Raw genomic sequence first — 16,615 nt, 5'->3', positions numbered from 1 at the left:
CGCTCGCCCCGGCGACCCCTCGCGCCGCGGCCGGCACTGCGCATGCTTGGGGCGGCGGGCGGGAGGCCGGCGGGCAGCGCCGGCGGCCAGGGGATGGGGATGGGATAACGCGGCGGCCTCCCCCGCCGCCCTCCCGCCCCGCCGCTCCCCGCCGTCCCGGTGCCCCGCGGTGGCGGTGGATGAGCGGCCGGTGCGGCGGCGGCAGCGGGGCGGCGGGACGGAGGGCGGTGCTGTGGGCGGCCGGCGGAGCCGCGCCATTGGCCTCCGCCCGGCGGCGGGGCTGTCAGTCGGGCCGCAGGGCCGGCCCCGCGGCCGCCCGCCCAGCCCTCTGAGGGGATGGAGCCTTTAGGGGCATGCGGCGCTCCCCGCGCCTCGGTTAAAGCCCCTCGCCTCCCTTCAGTCTGAAGGCAGGGCAGCGGGAGGGCGGGCCGGAGGGGCCTGAGCGAGCGAGGGGGGCGAGAGCGAGCAAGCCCCGCTTATGGCTCTATAGGCGAAGTCATCTCTGGGAATATAGCGGGAAGGACGGAGCCGGTGCGAACTGAAGGCGCCCGGGTTGAATTCGCGCTTGGGGGTGCCCAGCATGGAGGTGCAGAGATGGTCCTCAAGGTGGAAAACGAGAAGGTGGCCCTGGGACTCGGCCGTCACCCTGCTCGTCACCCTCGCTCTCCTCCTCCGGGCTGCCGAGGTCAGAGGAGGTAAGGAGCGGAGGGGAGCCGGGGGGCCCAGCCGCCCCTCTGCCGCCCCCCACCCCGCCGCGGGGCACGGCAGGGGTCGCCGCTCGGGTGGAGCCGGTCCGAGCGGCTCCGGGGGGCCGGGGGGGGGGCCCGGCAGGGCGGGCAGGGGACCCCCTCCCCGGTGCGGCGCTCCGCGGCGGCTGTGTTTGAGCGCGGCGCCGGGGATGCGCGGGCGGGCCGGGAAGGGCTGAGGGGGACGTGGGGAGCGGAGGGAGCTCTGCTCTTCCAGCGCTAAACTCAAGCTTTGCGGAGTGCGCGCGATTCCGCGCCCTGTTGAACTTACGGGGTCGTTACTTTGCTGAAGTTCACCGAGTTGGGGCCGCAACGGAGCGACAAGTATCTGCCGCCGCCTCCTCCTCCTCCTCCTCGGGCGAGGAAGGGGAGAGCGGCGGGGGGAGGCTCACCGCTCGGATTTTCTCCACTCTCCGCTTTTCTTTTTTCCCCTTTTCAAAGGGTTTCAGTGGGCAAAAAGTTTTCCAGGAGGCGAGGGGAGGAGGGAATGTACTTGAAGGGCCCCTTTGCCGGCCGCTGAGGAGAGCGGCTCCCGGCGGCGGCGCCCCGCAGGTGGGGCTGGGGCGGGGGGGCTCGGCCGGGCGGTCGCTGGGCTCCGCACGGGCGGTGTCGGCGCCGGGGCGCCGTCCCCAGCCTCCACCCCCTTGCAGCCTCCCCGGGGGGGCCGAGTGGTCCCTTAGGTGTCCGCGGACCCGGTGGGGTCCCGCTTGCGGCGGGAGCAGGGGCAGCCCCGCGCTACCACCCCGCTGCTCCCGTCCCCGCACTTCGCCCTCGCACGGCTCAGCCCCGGCCCTCCCGCCTGGGACGGGGCGCTCCGGCCCTCGGAGGTGAGCTCGGACCACGGCGGGGCTGCAGCGGCTGACCCCGCTGGCGGCAGCGCTCCCCTCTCCTGCCGCGGGTGAGGACGCTGCCTCCCTCCCTCTCCTTCCATCCATCCCTCCCCTTCCATCCCTCCCTCCCTCCCTCCGGCGCATCTGGGGGCCGGTCTGGTTGGGACTGAGGTTTGTATTTCCCTGTGGGTCTGACATCCATGCAGGATGAGGGGTTTAACTCTCTGAAAAGAAAGGTTTAACTTTTATGCATTTATTATTTCGGTGAGGTATTTCTTGGTCTGAATGACCATGTTCGGAAGGAACGGGAGCCCCGGGGGGAGCAGAGCCAGGGGATGGGTGTGCCTTTGGGCCCCTCATCCCTGGGTGCAGCCTTGGCGGGGCTTCAGCTCCCCTGGCGAGGAGGGGCAGGTGTCACCCCTCCGCTGCCCCCCTGGCTCCCCAGGAGCTGCACCCAAGGCGCCGGAGCCTGCAGAGCTTTGGGGGTGCTGCTCGTCAGGGCTATGGCAAAACTGAATTTTCTCAAGAAGTGACACTGTCCGCAAAGCTAGGATAGCTTTCTTATGCTGCTTTTCACGTGACCCTTCCAGCAGAACTGACTCTACACCAGTCCTGCTATGTAATTATCTTTACATAATGGGTTGGATGCGAGCAAAAAGTTAAAATCTAAACTCAAGCAGCCCAGGAAAAATCAACAGAAGTTACCTGGTACTTACTGAAATACACTTAGCAGCATTGGTTTTGGTAGCTCTATTAAAATGCCGTATTAAAACTCTTCTCCTATAGTCTTCTGTGTAAAAGACACCTCAGAAACATAAAACTACAGGCTTCCTGTCTTTGTAGACTTGTTCTGAAAAGAACTTGGTTCTTGAACTTTTCTGAAATGCAGCATGCTGTTTGCTTAGAAACTACAGGGAGCTGTGTGTTCGGGGCTATTGAAGTCAGTAAGAGTTTTTCCATTGACTACAGAGGGAGTAGAATTTGACCTAATTTCCCTAATGGAGTACAAGGGAGATGTTTCTGAATCGTCTTTTATGCATTCTAATCTTATTTAAAGTAGCTACAAGATAAAGTAGGACATAATGATTCATATCTGAAGGTAGGGGAGGGTAGATACTGAGGAACAAAAAAAAAATAGCGTACTACAGCAGGTAGACAATGTGACTAAATGAAAATGCTGGGTAAAATATGAATCCTTGCCCTTATAAAGCTGTCAAATTAAATACTATAGTCTTCAGGCATCATTTCAAAAACTACCCCTATGTAAAGAACATTACATGGTGTGTTCATATAAAGTGTTAATCATATAGCAGTGACTTCTTTTTAAGACCACAGCATCCAAATCCATTCCATGTAGAGAAACCTCAAAAGATTCCTAAAATTCTTGACTTTTTTTTTCAAGTTTCTTTATTTAACACAAAAAAAGGAGAAGTATGAGGTGTCTTTCATTCTACCACGAAAGGGGGAGGGGGGTAAAGATCTGATGGGGCTCTCCAGTTATTTCATCTGGAGACAGAAAAAGTTACAGAAGCACAAAGCAACTGAATGGGAAAGGCAGTGACTCATGTTTGGTCAGCTCGGTGCCCACCAGCCCTTAAGCAGCTCTTTTTAGAAAATATTTTTGCTTTATGACTTGGCTAAAGTAAACAAAATTCAGTATTTTAAAAGACATCCTTTGATTTCCTTTCTCCTTCCTCACCTTTAATACTGGATCTGTTGGTAATGTGTTTGGAATGAATAAACTCATTTAGTCGAAATGGCATGGCTTCAACGCTATAAATTTTTTGTAAGGGCCTGGCATCAATGCACTATTGTGATGCTGATTTAAATTTCATGGGCAAGAAATGAAAAATCAGTCTTTTTATTATTTATAAGGTGATTTTTTTTTTCAAGCAAATAGAAATCTAGCTCATAATCTGAGTGCAGAAAGATTTAAGAATCCTTACTGAAAATGAGGCTGTGAAGCTGTACATGGAAAATACACTTTGGACCTTCTGTGTAAGTGACAAGCAGATTTGTTTCTAATACAGAATAGATACTTTTTACAGTCATCTTAGGAAATACAAAGGTTCCTTGTGCTTCTCCCACACAGGCTTGGGAACTAGCAGGAGTTCTAGGTGCAGCAGGAACGCAGAACTAGGCCCGCTAGTGATGGTGAAAGGAGGGTTTTCTTTGTGGATGCACACTGAACACTGATCTCTAATTGCTTAGTGAGTTACTCTGGGAAGCTGTGGATCTGTTCTTGAATGAAAACTGTTCGTTGTATCTGGCTAGTCTCAACCTGTACAAAAAGGTGTTTTGAACCAAAAAGTATGAGTCTCTTCCTACAACTGTTAGTGATGTAAAGCACTGTTGATTTGATCCGATCGATTCGCTTTTAAAATTGAAAAAGAATATAAACGTTTTCATAGTTCCTTTATTTTCCAGTGAAATAGTCTTGTGTGTTAATTTTAGTGTAACAAAATGCCATTAACCTTCAGAAATGGAGGATGTACAGGGGTTTCTCAGACAAGTATTCACAAAGTGAGCAAAAGTGATTAAATCAGAGGGTGATTTCACTAGTCACAGCTAGTTGGTCCTAGCTGAAGTTTTTCTGAGTCCCAGGGATCAGCAGGTGAAACGGTCCAGTCTTCCCACTACAGTGCAAGAGACACCTGCGTGTATGTGTCTGGTTTGTTATATAATTCAGATTTCTTTTAAATTGTTTCCAAGGTAAAGTAATTATTTTGACTTCAGCAGCAGACATCTGACACAGAAAAATGACTGGTATGTGTTGTAGATTCTCTAGAGCGTGAATCTTTGCGTTTAATTTAGAATGAGACTTCACAAGGATCCCAGCCTGCAGGAAACTGTGTCTTTTTACTAGCTCTGCAGAAAAGAGCATTCTCAACTTCAGTTTTCTGTATATCTTAATGAATGTAACTATATATAAAGTACATACAGAATACCCACAAATATTCAGTGGTTTTGGCTTGAAATGGTCTCTGTGCCTAGCACCTATTACTGGAATGTCACTGGAAAAAACAACCTTTGATATAAAACTTTTCCTGGTGCTATGGTGTTTTCTGACTACTACAAAAAGGAGGGGGGGGGAAAGAAAAACATTATTGGTAAAATTGGTGCCTGTAGCAGCTGTAAAATGTAGGAAAGGCATTGTCATACTCAGTTTTACAATTGTCCTGCCCAAAGGTATTTGGTCTCCTCTAAACAGGGCCCTTAATTCTTGCAAGGTTGCAGCATGATAAAAGAGCCGTGACGTTACTGCTGAAGTGAAGTTATACCTAAAACACACTGGAGCAATTATGTCTCTCCCGGATTTGTTTTGAACAGTGGTGAACAGTAGGGTTTCCATCTGCCAGCAAGATTAAGAAGTTGCTTTTCATTTCTCTGTAGAGCTCTCTGCTTCTTTTCAGAAGAAATCTTCCCAGCATTGGTTAATTTATCGTTGTTCGTATTTGTTGATAATAGGGGGGAATAAATTAAGCAGAGATTGGGAGAAATCTCTGATGTTCTAAGAATGTGAAGTCTCATGCAGTGATAAAGATTTGCCCTCTGGATGGACACAATAGAGAGCAGTGGCTTAAAAGGAATTAGGTGAACACACATGCCTGTTGCAAAGGCTTATAACTGTACTACTCAGTATTAAACACCGAGTTTACAGACTGTAAATGTAAGGATTAATTGCTGACCCTGTTATTACAATAGTAGTAGAATCTGGCAGAACTTAAATTCCTTTTAGCACATTATCACACATAAGGGGTTGTAAAAACCTTTGTAAATTCTAGGTCTGGGATTTCACTGTATGTCAGAGTGTTAATGCATACAGTATGTGAAGTAAATGTTATTTGGCAGAGCTGATATTATGGAAGCAAAGTGTTTGCTGCAAAGCAAGTTGGAAGATGTATTATAAAATGTGATTAAAAGCATGAAGATCCCGATCCTGCCATGAATAATGCCACTGACAGCTAAGCTTTGTCTATAATGCAAACTAACTGAGTTATGAGTCAAATTATGGTCATGTTGTATTACTGTATCATGCATGTATTATTGCAGCCTAAGTTTTACCTACTCTGTCCCTTACCTGTGTATTTACTCAAATTAACATAGAAATCTGATAGTTTAACAAACAAGCATTCATAGTTTGTAAAAACTTGAATTTTATTGTTTTTTTATAACCTTGCTGTCTACTTAAGTGGAATGCCTGCTAATATCAGCAGGATACAGAATTGGGTCTGATTTCGTTGCATTGCTCACAAAAGGGAGATAATCCCTTTGACATCAGCGGAAGTATGGTGAAAGTAGTATGATTTAAAAAAAAAAAATTTAGTAGTTTTTCTATCAAATTAATTGGGTTACTTTAGATGGCATCATTTGTAAATCTTGTCCTTAGCTGTGTTTTTCTTTTATTCTAAGCTTAAAGCCAAAAAATGTACAAATGTTCTACATTTGAAAACTTCCATTTGTTAGAAGACATTTTTGAAGTCTGTTGGGATTATTTCTGAATCAATACCTTGATAGACAAAGCTTTTAGGTGGGGTCCGCTTCCCTCATGTTTAATTTCTGAGGGAACACCTTGTCTCTTCCTGTAGCGGTGACCATTTTTAGATTGTGTCTTTTTTTGGTATGGTGATAGAAACAGGATACTCCAAGAATTTAATACTTGTTTTGCTGATTTTCACAGTTGGAAGTACAGTCTCTACAAAATGATCTTTTTGAGTCTAGCAGAGGCCTCAACCTAGTTAGAGACTTGGACTGCAGTTCTGATATAACCCGCTGTGGTGCGGAACAGGAGTATCTCCACAGGAGTATCGAGACAGATGGTAAAATATTGTAAACTGACGGATCGATATGGGTCTGCACCAGGTGATGAACTAGCCCAGTCCTCGGTGGGTGACAAGTGGAATGTTTTATGGAATCAGGTCTTTAGTGCTTGATTGTAGCCCATGTTGCTGACGAAGCGATTAAAGTACAATCGATCTAGTCTAAAAGGAGGGTTTAAGTAACAAAAAATTCATGTTTTGCAGCAAAATGTGTAAAGCACATATGAAATGTCAGTCTTGGAATCTAGGTTACGCTCCAGAATTGTGCAATGTAACAAAACCCAGAAAGAACTATTCTTCTTTTTTTGCTGAATGCTTCCAGTAAATAAATAAGCCTGCAAACTTATTAAAGATCTGAGTGCGTAGGTGTGTATAGGCAAGTTTTCCACTGGTTTCAGTATGGGATTTAAGTGGGTTTTTGGTGTTTGTTTTTCTTTTTTTACTTTATGAGTGTTAGAGATTGGTCTTCAAAAAGAGATATAGTTAGTGGTTGGTGAGTATTAAAAATGCACCCCATGTATGCATAGACTGTCTTTACTGCCTTTGAAGGACTATTATATATTTAGTAGCTTTTGCAGCATAGGAAGTCACTGAAAAGTTTCCAAATAACTGGTGTGGAAAGAGAAGTAGCCAGTTCTGAGCAGTTTCACACAAGCCCTCTGTTGGTGAAGTAGTCAATCATAGGCCATTTAAAGCATTCCTGTATGCATCTGGATAGTCTCTAGTTCTTATGATCACTAAATGTGAAGGCACTGCAATAACACCTTCTTCTAAAAATGTCACCCGCCAAGATCCCAGTTACATATTTCATCTAAAAGCTAACACATAGGAAAATTTTTAACAGGTAAAACAACCTTGAAGTATGTGTCCAGAAATATATATGTGGGCAATATATGTTAGTTAATGTCATAAATTTATATTTAGTTACCAAGGGGAAAAAAAAGCAGCTTGATTTTTCAGGAGCACTATCTAATTACTTTAGGCAGCTTAATCAGCTTGATTTTTGTACCTGGAAGATGCTCAGTAACTCAGTTTTGCAGCCCACAAAACAGGGAGTTCATATTATCCAGTTCTGTAAAGTCCTTTGGTTAGCATCATGAAAAGTATTGGAACCTTCACAAAGGACACTGCAGAGCCGATGCTTTTGATGCTTGCTCCCAGGACAGCCTTCTGTTACATGTCTGGGCTCTCAGCAGAGTCAGGAGGTGTGCGACTCTCAGCCTGCCGGCCCCAGAAGCCCCTCAGGAGGCGCAGAGCTGCCCGGAGCTAGGCAGTAGGCAATGCTAAGGATGGAAGGGTGTCTGGTGCTTGCACACCTGGGGCAGGGCTGCAGGGAAGCCTTGCTTGGCGTGCAGAGCCTAGAGCCTGCAGTGGGCAGGTAACAGCGTCCTTTCTGAGGACAGGGAAGCATTTGAGGCACAACATGCTTTTGAATTTCTGCTCTTGGATGTTTACTCCTGAGTTAATTCTTAACAGATTAAGAACACAGTAAATTAATAAGTACAGATAATAATAATTATATGTATTTCCATTTCGAAGAGATATCCATCATACCTACCCACCATGAGTAAAAGTGTATAAGGGTAAAAAGAAGAACAAAAATATTCCTACCACATTAGAAATAGCACAGGTTTCTGGTAATAGATGGGTCTTGTGCTTTATCCTAAAGGCCAACAAACTAACAGTTTAGCAAATCCAGATCCTAACACTGCTAGTAAAGACTTCTGTCATGATAATTTGGCAAGGTGACAGCATTTATTACTCTTCCTGCTCTAGCAAACTTAGGTCTAGCTGGTAAACTAAACTGCTTGCTAATGGTTGATAGAATCGGAAACTGGACTAATCATCTGGGAGAAGGAATGCAAGGAGGGGAGAAGTTACCAGGTTTCACAGTAGGAGGACTGCTGAAACAGCTTGACAAGTGGTAGTTAAAATAAACCCGTGCAGAAGAACTTCGACACAATCTGTATTTAAGACTGTTTTAAGAAAAAAAGTCTCCCTTTTTCTGGCCTGACTGCGCTGCTCTGAGAAGTCAACAGCACAACCTGAAGAGTAGTTACCTCTTCATATGAGTCCTTCTTGTTCATCAGAATATTTTCAGCTCTTACATTCATTAAGCCTTGGACCATCTAAGGAGCATCAGAAACCTTCGTCATGGTAGTTTTTATCTTCACCTCCCTGTAGAATAGACAGAGTCCTTAGAAGGAGCACTTATTGTTGTGAAGATTCAAAATTTTAAGAAAAGTAAATAAACTACATAACTGTAGGCTATTATGCCTCCAATAGGTAGCATAGTTTCAAAAAAGCTGTGGAGCAGCCAGTACCTTCTATTTATGTTCCTAAATATATACCCAGAAACCTAACCATAGGTAGCCCATTTTGAAAGTCCTGTCCACAGATATAAGGAGTCCCTTCATCAGTACCCACCAAAGACGCATATTTTAGCCTCCCAGGTTATAATGACTTCTACTGTTTAAATGATCTGTCACAGTGAACTAAAACTGGACTAAGCTTTAAAAAACCAGTCCATCTAGAATTGTAGATCAATGTTTCAACACTCTTAAGTTTTAGTTTTGCAGTGGTTCCATTGGAACAGATTACTGGCAGAATGAAACATTTCCATGGAAAAATATGATGTAAAATAATAGTAATTTAGAAACATTAGTCTTTCTAAATTTCTCAGATAATTCTTCTTACTGGGGCAAATTAAGCTCTCTGCTACTCCAGGGCTGTATCTCACCAGTTATGAGTTATTGACAGTAACTCTTACAGGCTGTTTGTGGAGTCATCACTGATAAATTTTCACCTTCACAGTAATCAGAAGAAGGGCATTGCTGACAAAGTATGATAGCTCAAGAAGTTATCTTTATTAAATCTGAAAAATATATAATGCTGTCCATTATAAAAATGTTTATTGTATCTGGAAAAGGAAAAGCCACAGTTACTGAAGTTATGAACAGTATAACAAAGAGTTGGATACTCAGTTTGCTAAGGTATAGCTGTAAAGTAAAGAGTACTGGATCTTTTTTTCCCCTTTGAGTTTTGTTGTTATTCGCATTTAAAGCATGTCCCCCAGCATGCAGTCTGGGAGCATCTTGTAAATCACGTAGGTGAGCATAGCCTTTAAACAGGGAAGGATCATTATGCCTTGGCTCTCACATAAAATGAAGAGACTGAGACTCAGGAGTTACAAGACCAAAAATCTGAATATAATAGGATTTCATCTTCTATGCTTTATTAGGCAATTGAACAGAATGAAAAATACTTTAGTCTGAGTCATCACCTGAAAAATTTCTTATGGGAATGAATTTTGTAGCCAGAAGTTTCCAGGACTGACAGGAAAGTGGCTGTGGTGGCGAGTTTCACTTTGAGGCCTGGCAGCAAAGTCCTTCCTTCTGAAAACGCAGATGATTTTTTTTTCCTCTGTATGCCCTATCTTCAATAAGAGTCTCTCTTGAAGTGTTTGGTCCTTACTGACCAGCACCTTTAACTGCCGCTAAAAATGCTGTGCTATACAGCTTGCAGAAAGAGAACAGGTGCCAAGTCTGGTAGAGCCTATCTGAAAAGGTTCAGGGCTATATTTGTTTCTCACTGCAGCTTCTGGGTGGCTCACAGCATGTTGTGCGTAGACTAGAAGAAAACTCCAGGATGGCACCTTCTGGATAACAAGGACAGTTGTCTGTTCTGGCTTTCTTGGTTATCTCTTAAGGAATAATCAAATTCACTCAGAAGAACACTCTATTCAATGAATAATATGTTTTCAATCTGCACGTATTCCAAGTCTAGTGAGGACCACTGCATGCATCTGTGATGGAATCACTCTAGGCGTTTGATCTATTAAGAGCTAAGACAGACGTGAAACACTGAGTGAGATCCACAGTAGTGGGGAATTGCAGCCACTCATGGACTTGACCCATAAACTGCTTCTCGATACAGCGTTATATAGGAAAGGATGGTCAGAAACCCATCTGAAAACCAGTAAGCCTATATAGGTAAAAAGAATTTCTGAGGAAGCTCTCGCAAGTATGTAGAAAACCTTTTTATTTGCAGAGGAGAAAAATTCCAGTAGTAGGGTGTCCAGGTTGTTGACTATCGATGAAATGAATCCGACACAGAATTTGTCAATTGATTTGTGACAGCAACAGACTTAAATTACTAGTAAGGGTCTGTCAGTGGAAGCTGATATGCGTGCTAAAAATCAGGAGCTCAAATGTTCTGTGTGCCTAAATGTAAATTTATTGATACATACACATTGGCTGCCCGGAATGATATGGGACAGAAATTCTACTTACATAAAACAGTACAGCTCTATTTTCTGTGTGTGGCAATGGCCTCACATTTGCATACCTAGCGTTTCCATTGATGCCACTCGCTAGATTGAGTTGAATAAACCGATGTGATTTGAGTAAGCCTATATGGGGAGCTTGCTTTGGGTGTGGATCACCGCTGCAGTTGGGCAGTAGCCAGAGCATTGTAAAAAAAGTATCATCTGTTGCAAATAAAAAAATTTCATAAATGCCATCATTAAAATGAAGATAATTAACCTTACAACATGATTGTAGCTAGAAAGCTGATACGTACAGATTTTACCCTTTTATCCGAAGTGATCGCTGCAGGCGTAATTCCAAAGGTGACGTTGCTGCCATTAGAAGCACTGTTGATCCACCCCTTTTGTGCTCTGTATGGTTTGCCCTTGCAGGGTCAGGTGGGCTTTGTCCCAGTGCAGAACTTCAATGGTGGCTGCGGAAGCAAAAGCAAGACATTTTCTTTCCTATCACTAGGATACTGAGTTTGCCATGACCTCAGGTACAGACAGGATACATCTTTTATAAACTAAGAATATATGATTAAACACCATTCATTTAATTATCATCTGCATTTAAATAAATCCAGATGTTGTGAACCAGACCTGACCATTCCAATGCAAATTTTCTTCTGTCTGATACCACTTGTCCCTGTCTTGTAATGTCTGTCCTTTCACTGAGGTTTATGTGGTCACCTTCAAGAAGCATTCCCATAGAGATGTGAAAATGCTAAGCATTTATACCAAAAACTGAGGTCGTCCTTCAGACAAGGAGGCTCGATGGCACGTACTGAATAAGTCACTGGCACAGACCGTGTGTCCAAAGGACTTCAGTTGCTGCATTGTTGTGCAGTTTCCCAGTCCCTCGTTGCTCTGATGCCATAACCTGTATTGGTATGGACCTGGGAGCCTCCCCCATGGGCAGCTTCTGCCAAGACAAAGGGAGAGCCATGTTACATGATAGATTCCAGCTCGGGTCCGTTGGGAAGTTAAAGTGAAGGAAGCAAGTCCTCTGATCTTGTATAATAAGTGCTGTTTATATTTATGACATTATAATATACCAGAAATGAATCTGCTGTTTTCACCAGCTTCTACTTAACTTCAGAAGAAATCACATTGAACAAAGGCAGTGTCAGGTATAATGCAAGATAAAGGCATCAGAATTGGATCCATATGTGTAGTACCAATATCAGGAATGATATATCACCGGTTTGATTTCAGTTTAGAGATTGTGGAATGAAATTAAAGCTATGATTTTTTTCAACTAAATATATGACCAAAATGTACTCTAGATTTTTACAGGGGTTCTTTTCAATCTATAATTGCATTATATGTTAAAAAGATGTTATTAATTCATTGAACAGAATGCATTGTCATAGCCTTTAAATATACAGTGATACATTTATTTTAAAGAAGTCTGGCCTTAAAAATGCTAACCAAAATTGGAACTCAATGCTCATATGCATTTTCTTTCTCTCTGAACAAACAGAAAACACATGAAGTTTCCCTCACATAATTCACTCCTGGTACTGTGTCCTGACCTGGCAGTGTAAAAGTGTGATCTAGCATCCAGTTTACAGCTCCTTAACTCCATTGAATCCTTTTAACTTCCAGCAGGGATATGCTGACAGACTTTCTTTTTATTTTCTTCTTTATAGTTAACATCCTTCTACACATGTCTTAGTACCATTTCAAGCAGCTTAAAAGATTTTATATTTCTGACAATCTCTTCCCCCCCCAGGTTCCTACTTAGTTCCTATGGAAGAAAGCTAACGGTAAAGCAAAGGAAGATTAAATATGACTTTGGAGTTATGTTTAATATGAAATGCTCTGGACCAAATGCCCTTATCCATACCGCTATAAATATGGAACACTCACTGAGTGAATGGATGTACTTCAGTCATACCACAGTAATGAAGACCAGAGTTTGGCTCTACAATTTTAAATATTGCAAGTTACAAGTTATTTCAGGTCTTCAGATATTACACCATTATTTTTTTGGGGGGTGGGGGCCTTAGCTTCTTTAGTTTTGAAAACCAGGGGCTTAGGCTGGAGCTGAATGATTAACAGTTTGGTATCTTGGAAGATACTAGGACGTTAAGGTTCCCATCTCTCACAATTCTGCCTTCTACAAAGGGATTTTTGGAAGAATTCTCCTTTGCCATTCCAGAAATCCCAGCACTTCTAAACACTTCTGGCTGCTACTGTGTACCCTGTTCGTGGCCATGAAAGCTGCACGTCTCCCTGAACCTTTGAATCAAGGACATGTGCTGTGGAACTTTGCACTATAATATTTAGTGAAGAAAAATGATCCCCTGCAGTTGGTTCTCTATCAGTGGAAAAGTAGCACGGTGGAAACTTGCTTTTTAATTGTGGTCTGAAACTCAGGAGAGCTTAGCCTGAAAAATGCAGGCTTGCCCTGATGAACGTGGGCTGCTTTTCAAAGGGTTATCTTGTGGCTTTGCCCGGCTTGCCTGCAGGAGGTGGCCTTCAAGCAGCAGGGCACTGTGGCCGTAAACATCTGCATGAAGAGACGCGCTTTCAGGGGCTGGATCTGGTATTTTGTCAAATTTGCCATGGCCAACAGCTGGGTTTTCAAAGCTGGTGTCTAAGTTTCGTAAGGGGAATTCACTGCACCCCAAGAACTGGTGAAGAGAGCTGTTTGCATAATGCTTATTTGTTGGTTATTTCCTTGCCATATTAAGTCTTAGCACCAAATTGGAAGGATGCAAAAGCATTACATCGTATATCATTAATTTGCAGTTCTCTTTACTTTTCTTATGAGAAAACTATCCAAGGAAATTAGGCTAGAAGGAAAAACCATTTAGGCAAGCTGCCTTAAGCCCCGTAAGAAAGTTCTTGTGAGACAGCCTAGATCTGCCAATATATGGGTTACATGAATGTTGCCCCGTATAAGTAAAAACTGTAATCTTAATCTGTGGACGATGCAAAGAGGCAAACTGCATGGCCTTAGCACAGGTGCTGTTTCTGGCGATTTCTTACCATTCCCAGAAATTGTGTGGGAGCAGAATGCTTGGGAAGAGGCAGTTTTCAGGAAGAGCTGAAGCTCCCAGGGTACAGTGACACTGTACCCTGGTCTTCTAAGCAGGCCAGCGTTGGCTGTGCGAGGACTTCCCGTCGTCCTTTATAATTCAGACAGGTTACTTCTAGCCAGTTAGGATCAAAGCGCTGCTGGTTTTCAAGAGCTGTTTATTTTTGACTGGAGTCCTACGTGTGTGTGCTCTGTGGCATACCGAGAGCAACTGTGCCTAGCGCTTTCTGCAGCGGCGTTGGGCAGATCATCTGAACAGGCACAGTGAGCTCATCGAGGATTTTGAGACGGATGTCATGGCAGCCTGGTCAGGGCTGCTGAATGCTTGCTCCACCTAGGTTGCCGTGGTTCCAGAAAATATAAAAAAATCCTGATATTCACCAAAATAAAGTTTCCACTAGCAAGAATATGGTGTTTCTGCAGAAAGCCCAATGCAGGGTAGCCCTGTGCATGGCACAGGAAGAGCAGAGGGGAGGCGTGCGTTAGAGTGAGCCCTGCTTTCAGCTGGGGGATGGCAGTAACAGCAGTGAGGAGACTTCCAGGCCTGCTACCTCCCAGCTGAGATATAGGATTGGTTGCATCTGGCTGAGCAATAGCCAGCAGTGCCAAGGAGGCCACCAGCCCCCGGGCTTGTGTCAGCCCTGGTGTGGCCAGCAGGGGCAGGGCAGGGATGGGGCCCCTGTGCTCGGCACTGGGGAGGCCCCACCTCAAGTGCTGGGCTCAGGTTTGGGCCCCTCGGGACAAGAAGGGCCTTGAGGGGCTGGAGCGTGTCCAGAGAAGGGCAGCGGGGCTGGGGCAGGGTCTGGAGCACAAGTGTGCTGGGGGCGGCTGAGGGAGCTGGGGGGGGTTTAGCCTGGAGAAGAGGGGGCTGAGGGGAGCCCTTCTCGCTCTCTGCAGCTGCCTGAGAGGGGCTGGAGTGAGGGGGGGGCTGGTCTCTGCTCCCAAGTCACCAGTGACAGGACGAGAGGGAACGGCCTCAGGCTGCGCCAGGGGAGGTTTAGGTTGGGTGTGAGGGAAAATGCCTTCCCTGCCAGGCCCTGGCACAGGCTGCCCAGAGAGGGGGGGGAGTCACCATCCCTGGGGGGTGCAAAAAACCACATAGACGTGGCACTTTGGGACATGGTTTAGGAGGCCTGGGGGTGTTGGGCTGGGGGTTGGACTTGATGATCTCAGGTCTTTTCCAACCTGAATGATTCTGTGATTCTAATCTGGGCGTTCGATGAGACTCAAGCCCAGGTGAAATGATGACACAGGAATGTTACAAAAACATTTATGACCAAGAGGCTCAGTCTGTTTATTTCATAGTCTGAATTATATGTAGGTTTCTATGAAAAGCAAACTTTTGTAAAGCAGCATATTAAATCTTATACATTCCTGCCACATGTTAAATCTTATACATTCCCACCTGGCTTGTGTGGAAACTTCTGAAGAACTTTTTAATGATTGGTCAAAGTGGCTATCTGAATTCTTTTATATAAATTAGGGAAGCTCTTTCTGTTACTTGTGATCTGTACGTTTTTAGTAAGTCAGCCACGTTATCGTTGCAGATAGACTAATTACCCTTTTTTGCATAACTTACTCCATATAACTTGTAATTTCCATGGCAAGTTATATTTCTAGAAATCCTTGTAAACTGACTATTGTTTTTTACGATTTACATTTTGTGAATCACAGTTTGTGGAAATAAATGTCATCTATGAACTATTAACAAAATGTTTGTTCTAATTATTTGGAATTTGTGGTTTGAAGATTGTTCTCTTCTATTATTATTCTGTTTCTTGCCTGGAAGTTTTTTAGCAGCAGAACTAGCAGGGAGTAATGAATAATCTTGTTTATGGATGAATACTCTCCCAGTCAGCCAGGCCAAGAACAGCCATTATTTTAAAAAATAATGAAGAATCTGGTACAAATTATAGAAAAGAGCAGGGAAAAAAAGGAATGTAGCAGTGGTTGACTTATACAGCAACTTGGAATTTTTGCTAATATTTCCAGTGACTGGTTCTACATTACTTCACTGGTTCAAATTATTATAGGTACTGCAAAAATAGCCATCGGTTACAAGGAAAAAAGTGTGGCAGTTCTTTCACTATGGTAGTAACTAGAATTGTGTGGAATACCTATAGAAAATACATTATATCCACTGAAATTATTTAGTCAGTACTTAACAGGGGGGTAGGACTAATGTTTCAGAATTTGCTCGCTATATAAACATTTCTTTTGAGAACATTTAAGTATAACTTCTTGAATCTGCAGGACATGTAGAATGTAAGTAAATTCAGGCGTGTAGCATTCAAAACGCATTAGCTTGCAGCAAGCGTTGGCTATTGGGTTTATACTGGTTAACATGATCTGAAAAAAATGTAAAGATGCTCACAGGCATTTTTTTGTGAATATACTTTAAGATGGGGGCTATGTGTGTTCTAGGCTGATTGAGAAAACCTCAGATTTTGGTTTTAATAACAGCAAAAGTATATTCTTTCAAAGACAGGTTTCACCACAAAGTTGAGTTCTTCATATTTGGCAATGCCAGGAGATGGAATGTGATGTGCTACTTAACTTTGTTCACATCTGTTATTGATAGTGGATATACTAAAGTGACTTTGGGGATACTACAGTGGCAAAAAAAAAATAGTAACACTGCCTAGAACTGTACAAATAGTAAGAAAAGAAGGTAAATATGTTCCCATCAGTGACTCTAATTAGAATATCACTTTGCCTATGTTTTTACACTCTTCCACTTGTTGTTTGCAAATAGCTGTTGAAATAGTTGAGTTCACACACAGTGAATTCTGGGCCTTAAGCTGGTATTTGTTGATGCATAAAAAGAAAAATAACAGCGAATAAATTAGCTAGAGTTAATGCCG

At 44.0% G+C, this 16,615-nt stretch overlaps 1 protein-coding gene across 4 annotated transcripts in view; it reads left to right on the top strand.

Moving 5' to 3' along the window:
- The first annotated feature begins 59 nt into the window (after positions 1–59).
- The window catches only part of COL11A1 (collagen type XI alpha 1 chain), a 164,754-nt gene continuing 148,198 nt past the window's right edge, over positions 60–16,615 (top strand). For 2 of the 4 annotated variants that reach the window (XM_064455620.1, XM_064455617.1), the window contains exon 1: positions 60–695. In XM_064455620.1, the coding sequence (XP_064311690.1) occupies positions 581–695 (115 nt within the window). In that variant the 5' untranslated portion in view covers positions 60–580. The remainder of the gene's footprint in view (positions 696–16,615) is intronic. The other 2 variants (XM_064455618.1, XM_064455619.1) reach the window with 1 other exon arrangement.

Source organism: Phalacrocorax carbo, chromosome 6 (genome assembly GCF_963921805.1).
Source record: "Phalacrocorax carbo chromosome 6, bPhaCar2.1, whole genome shotgun sequence".
Classification (NCBI taxonomy): domain Eukaryota; kingdom Metazoa; phylum Chordata; class Aves; order Suliformes; family Phalacrocoracidae; genus Phalacrocorax; species Phalacrocorax carbo.
Note: the sequence above shows the minus strand (reverse complement) of the source record. Positions and strands in the feature narration are given on the sequence as shown.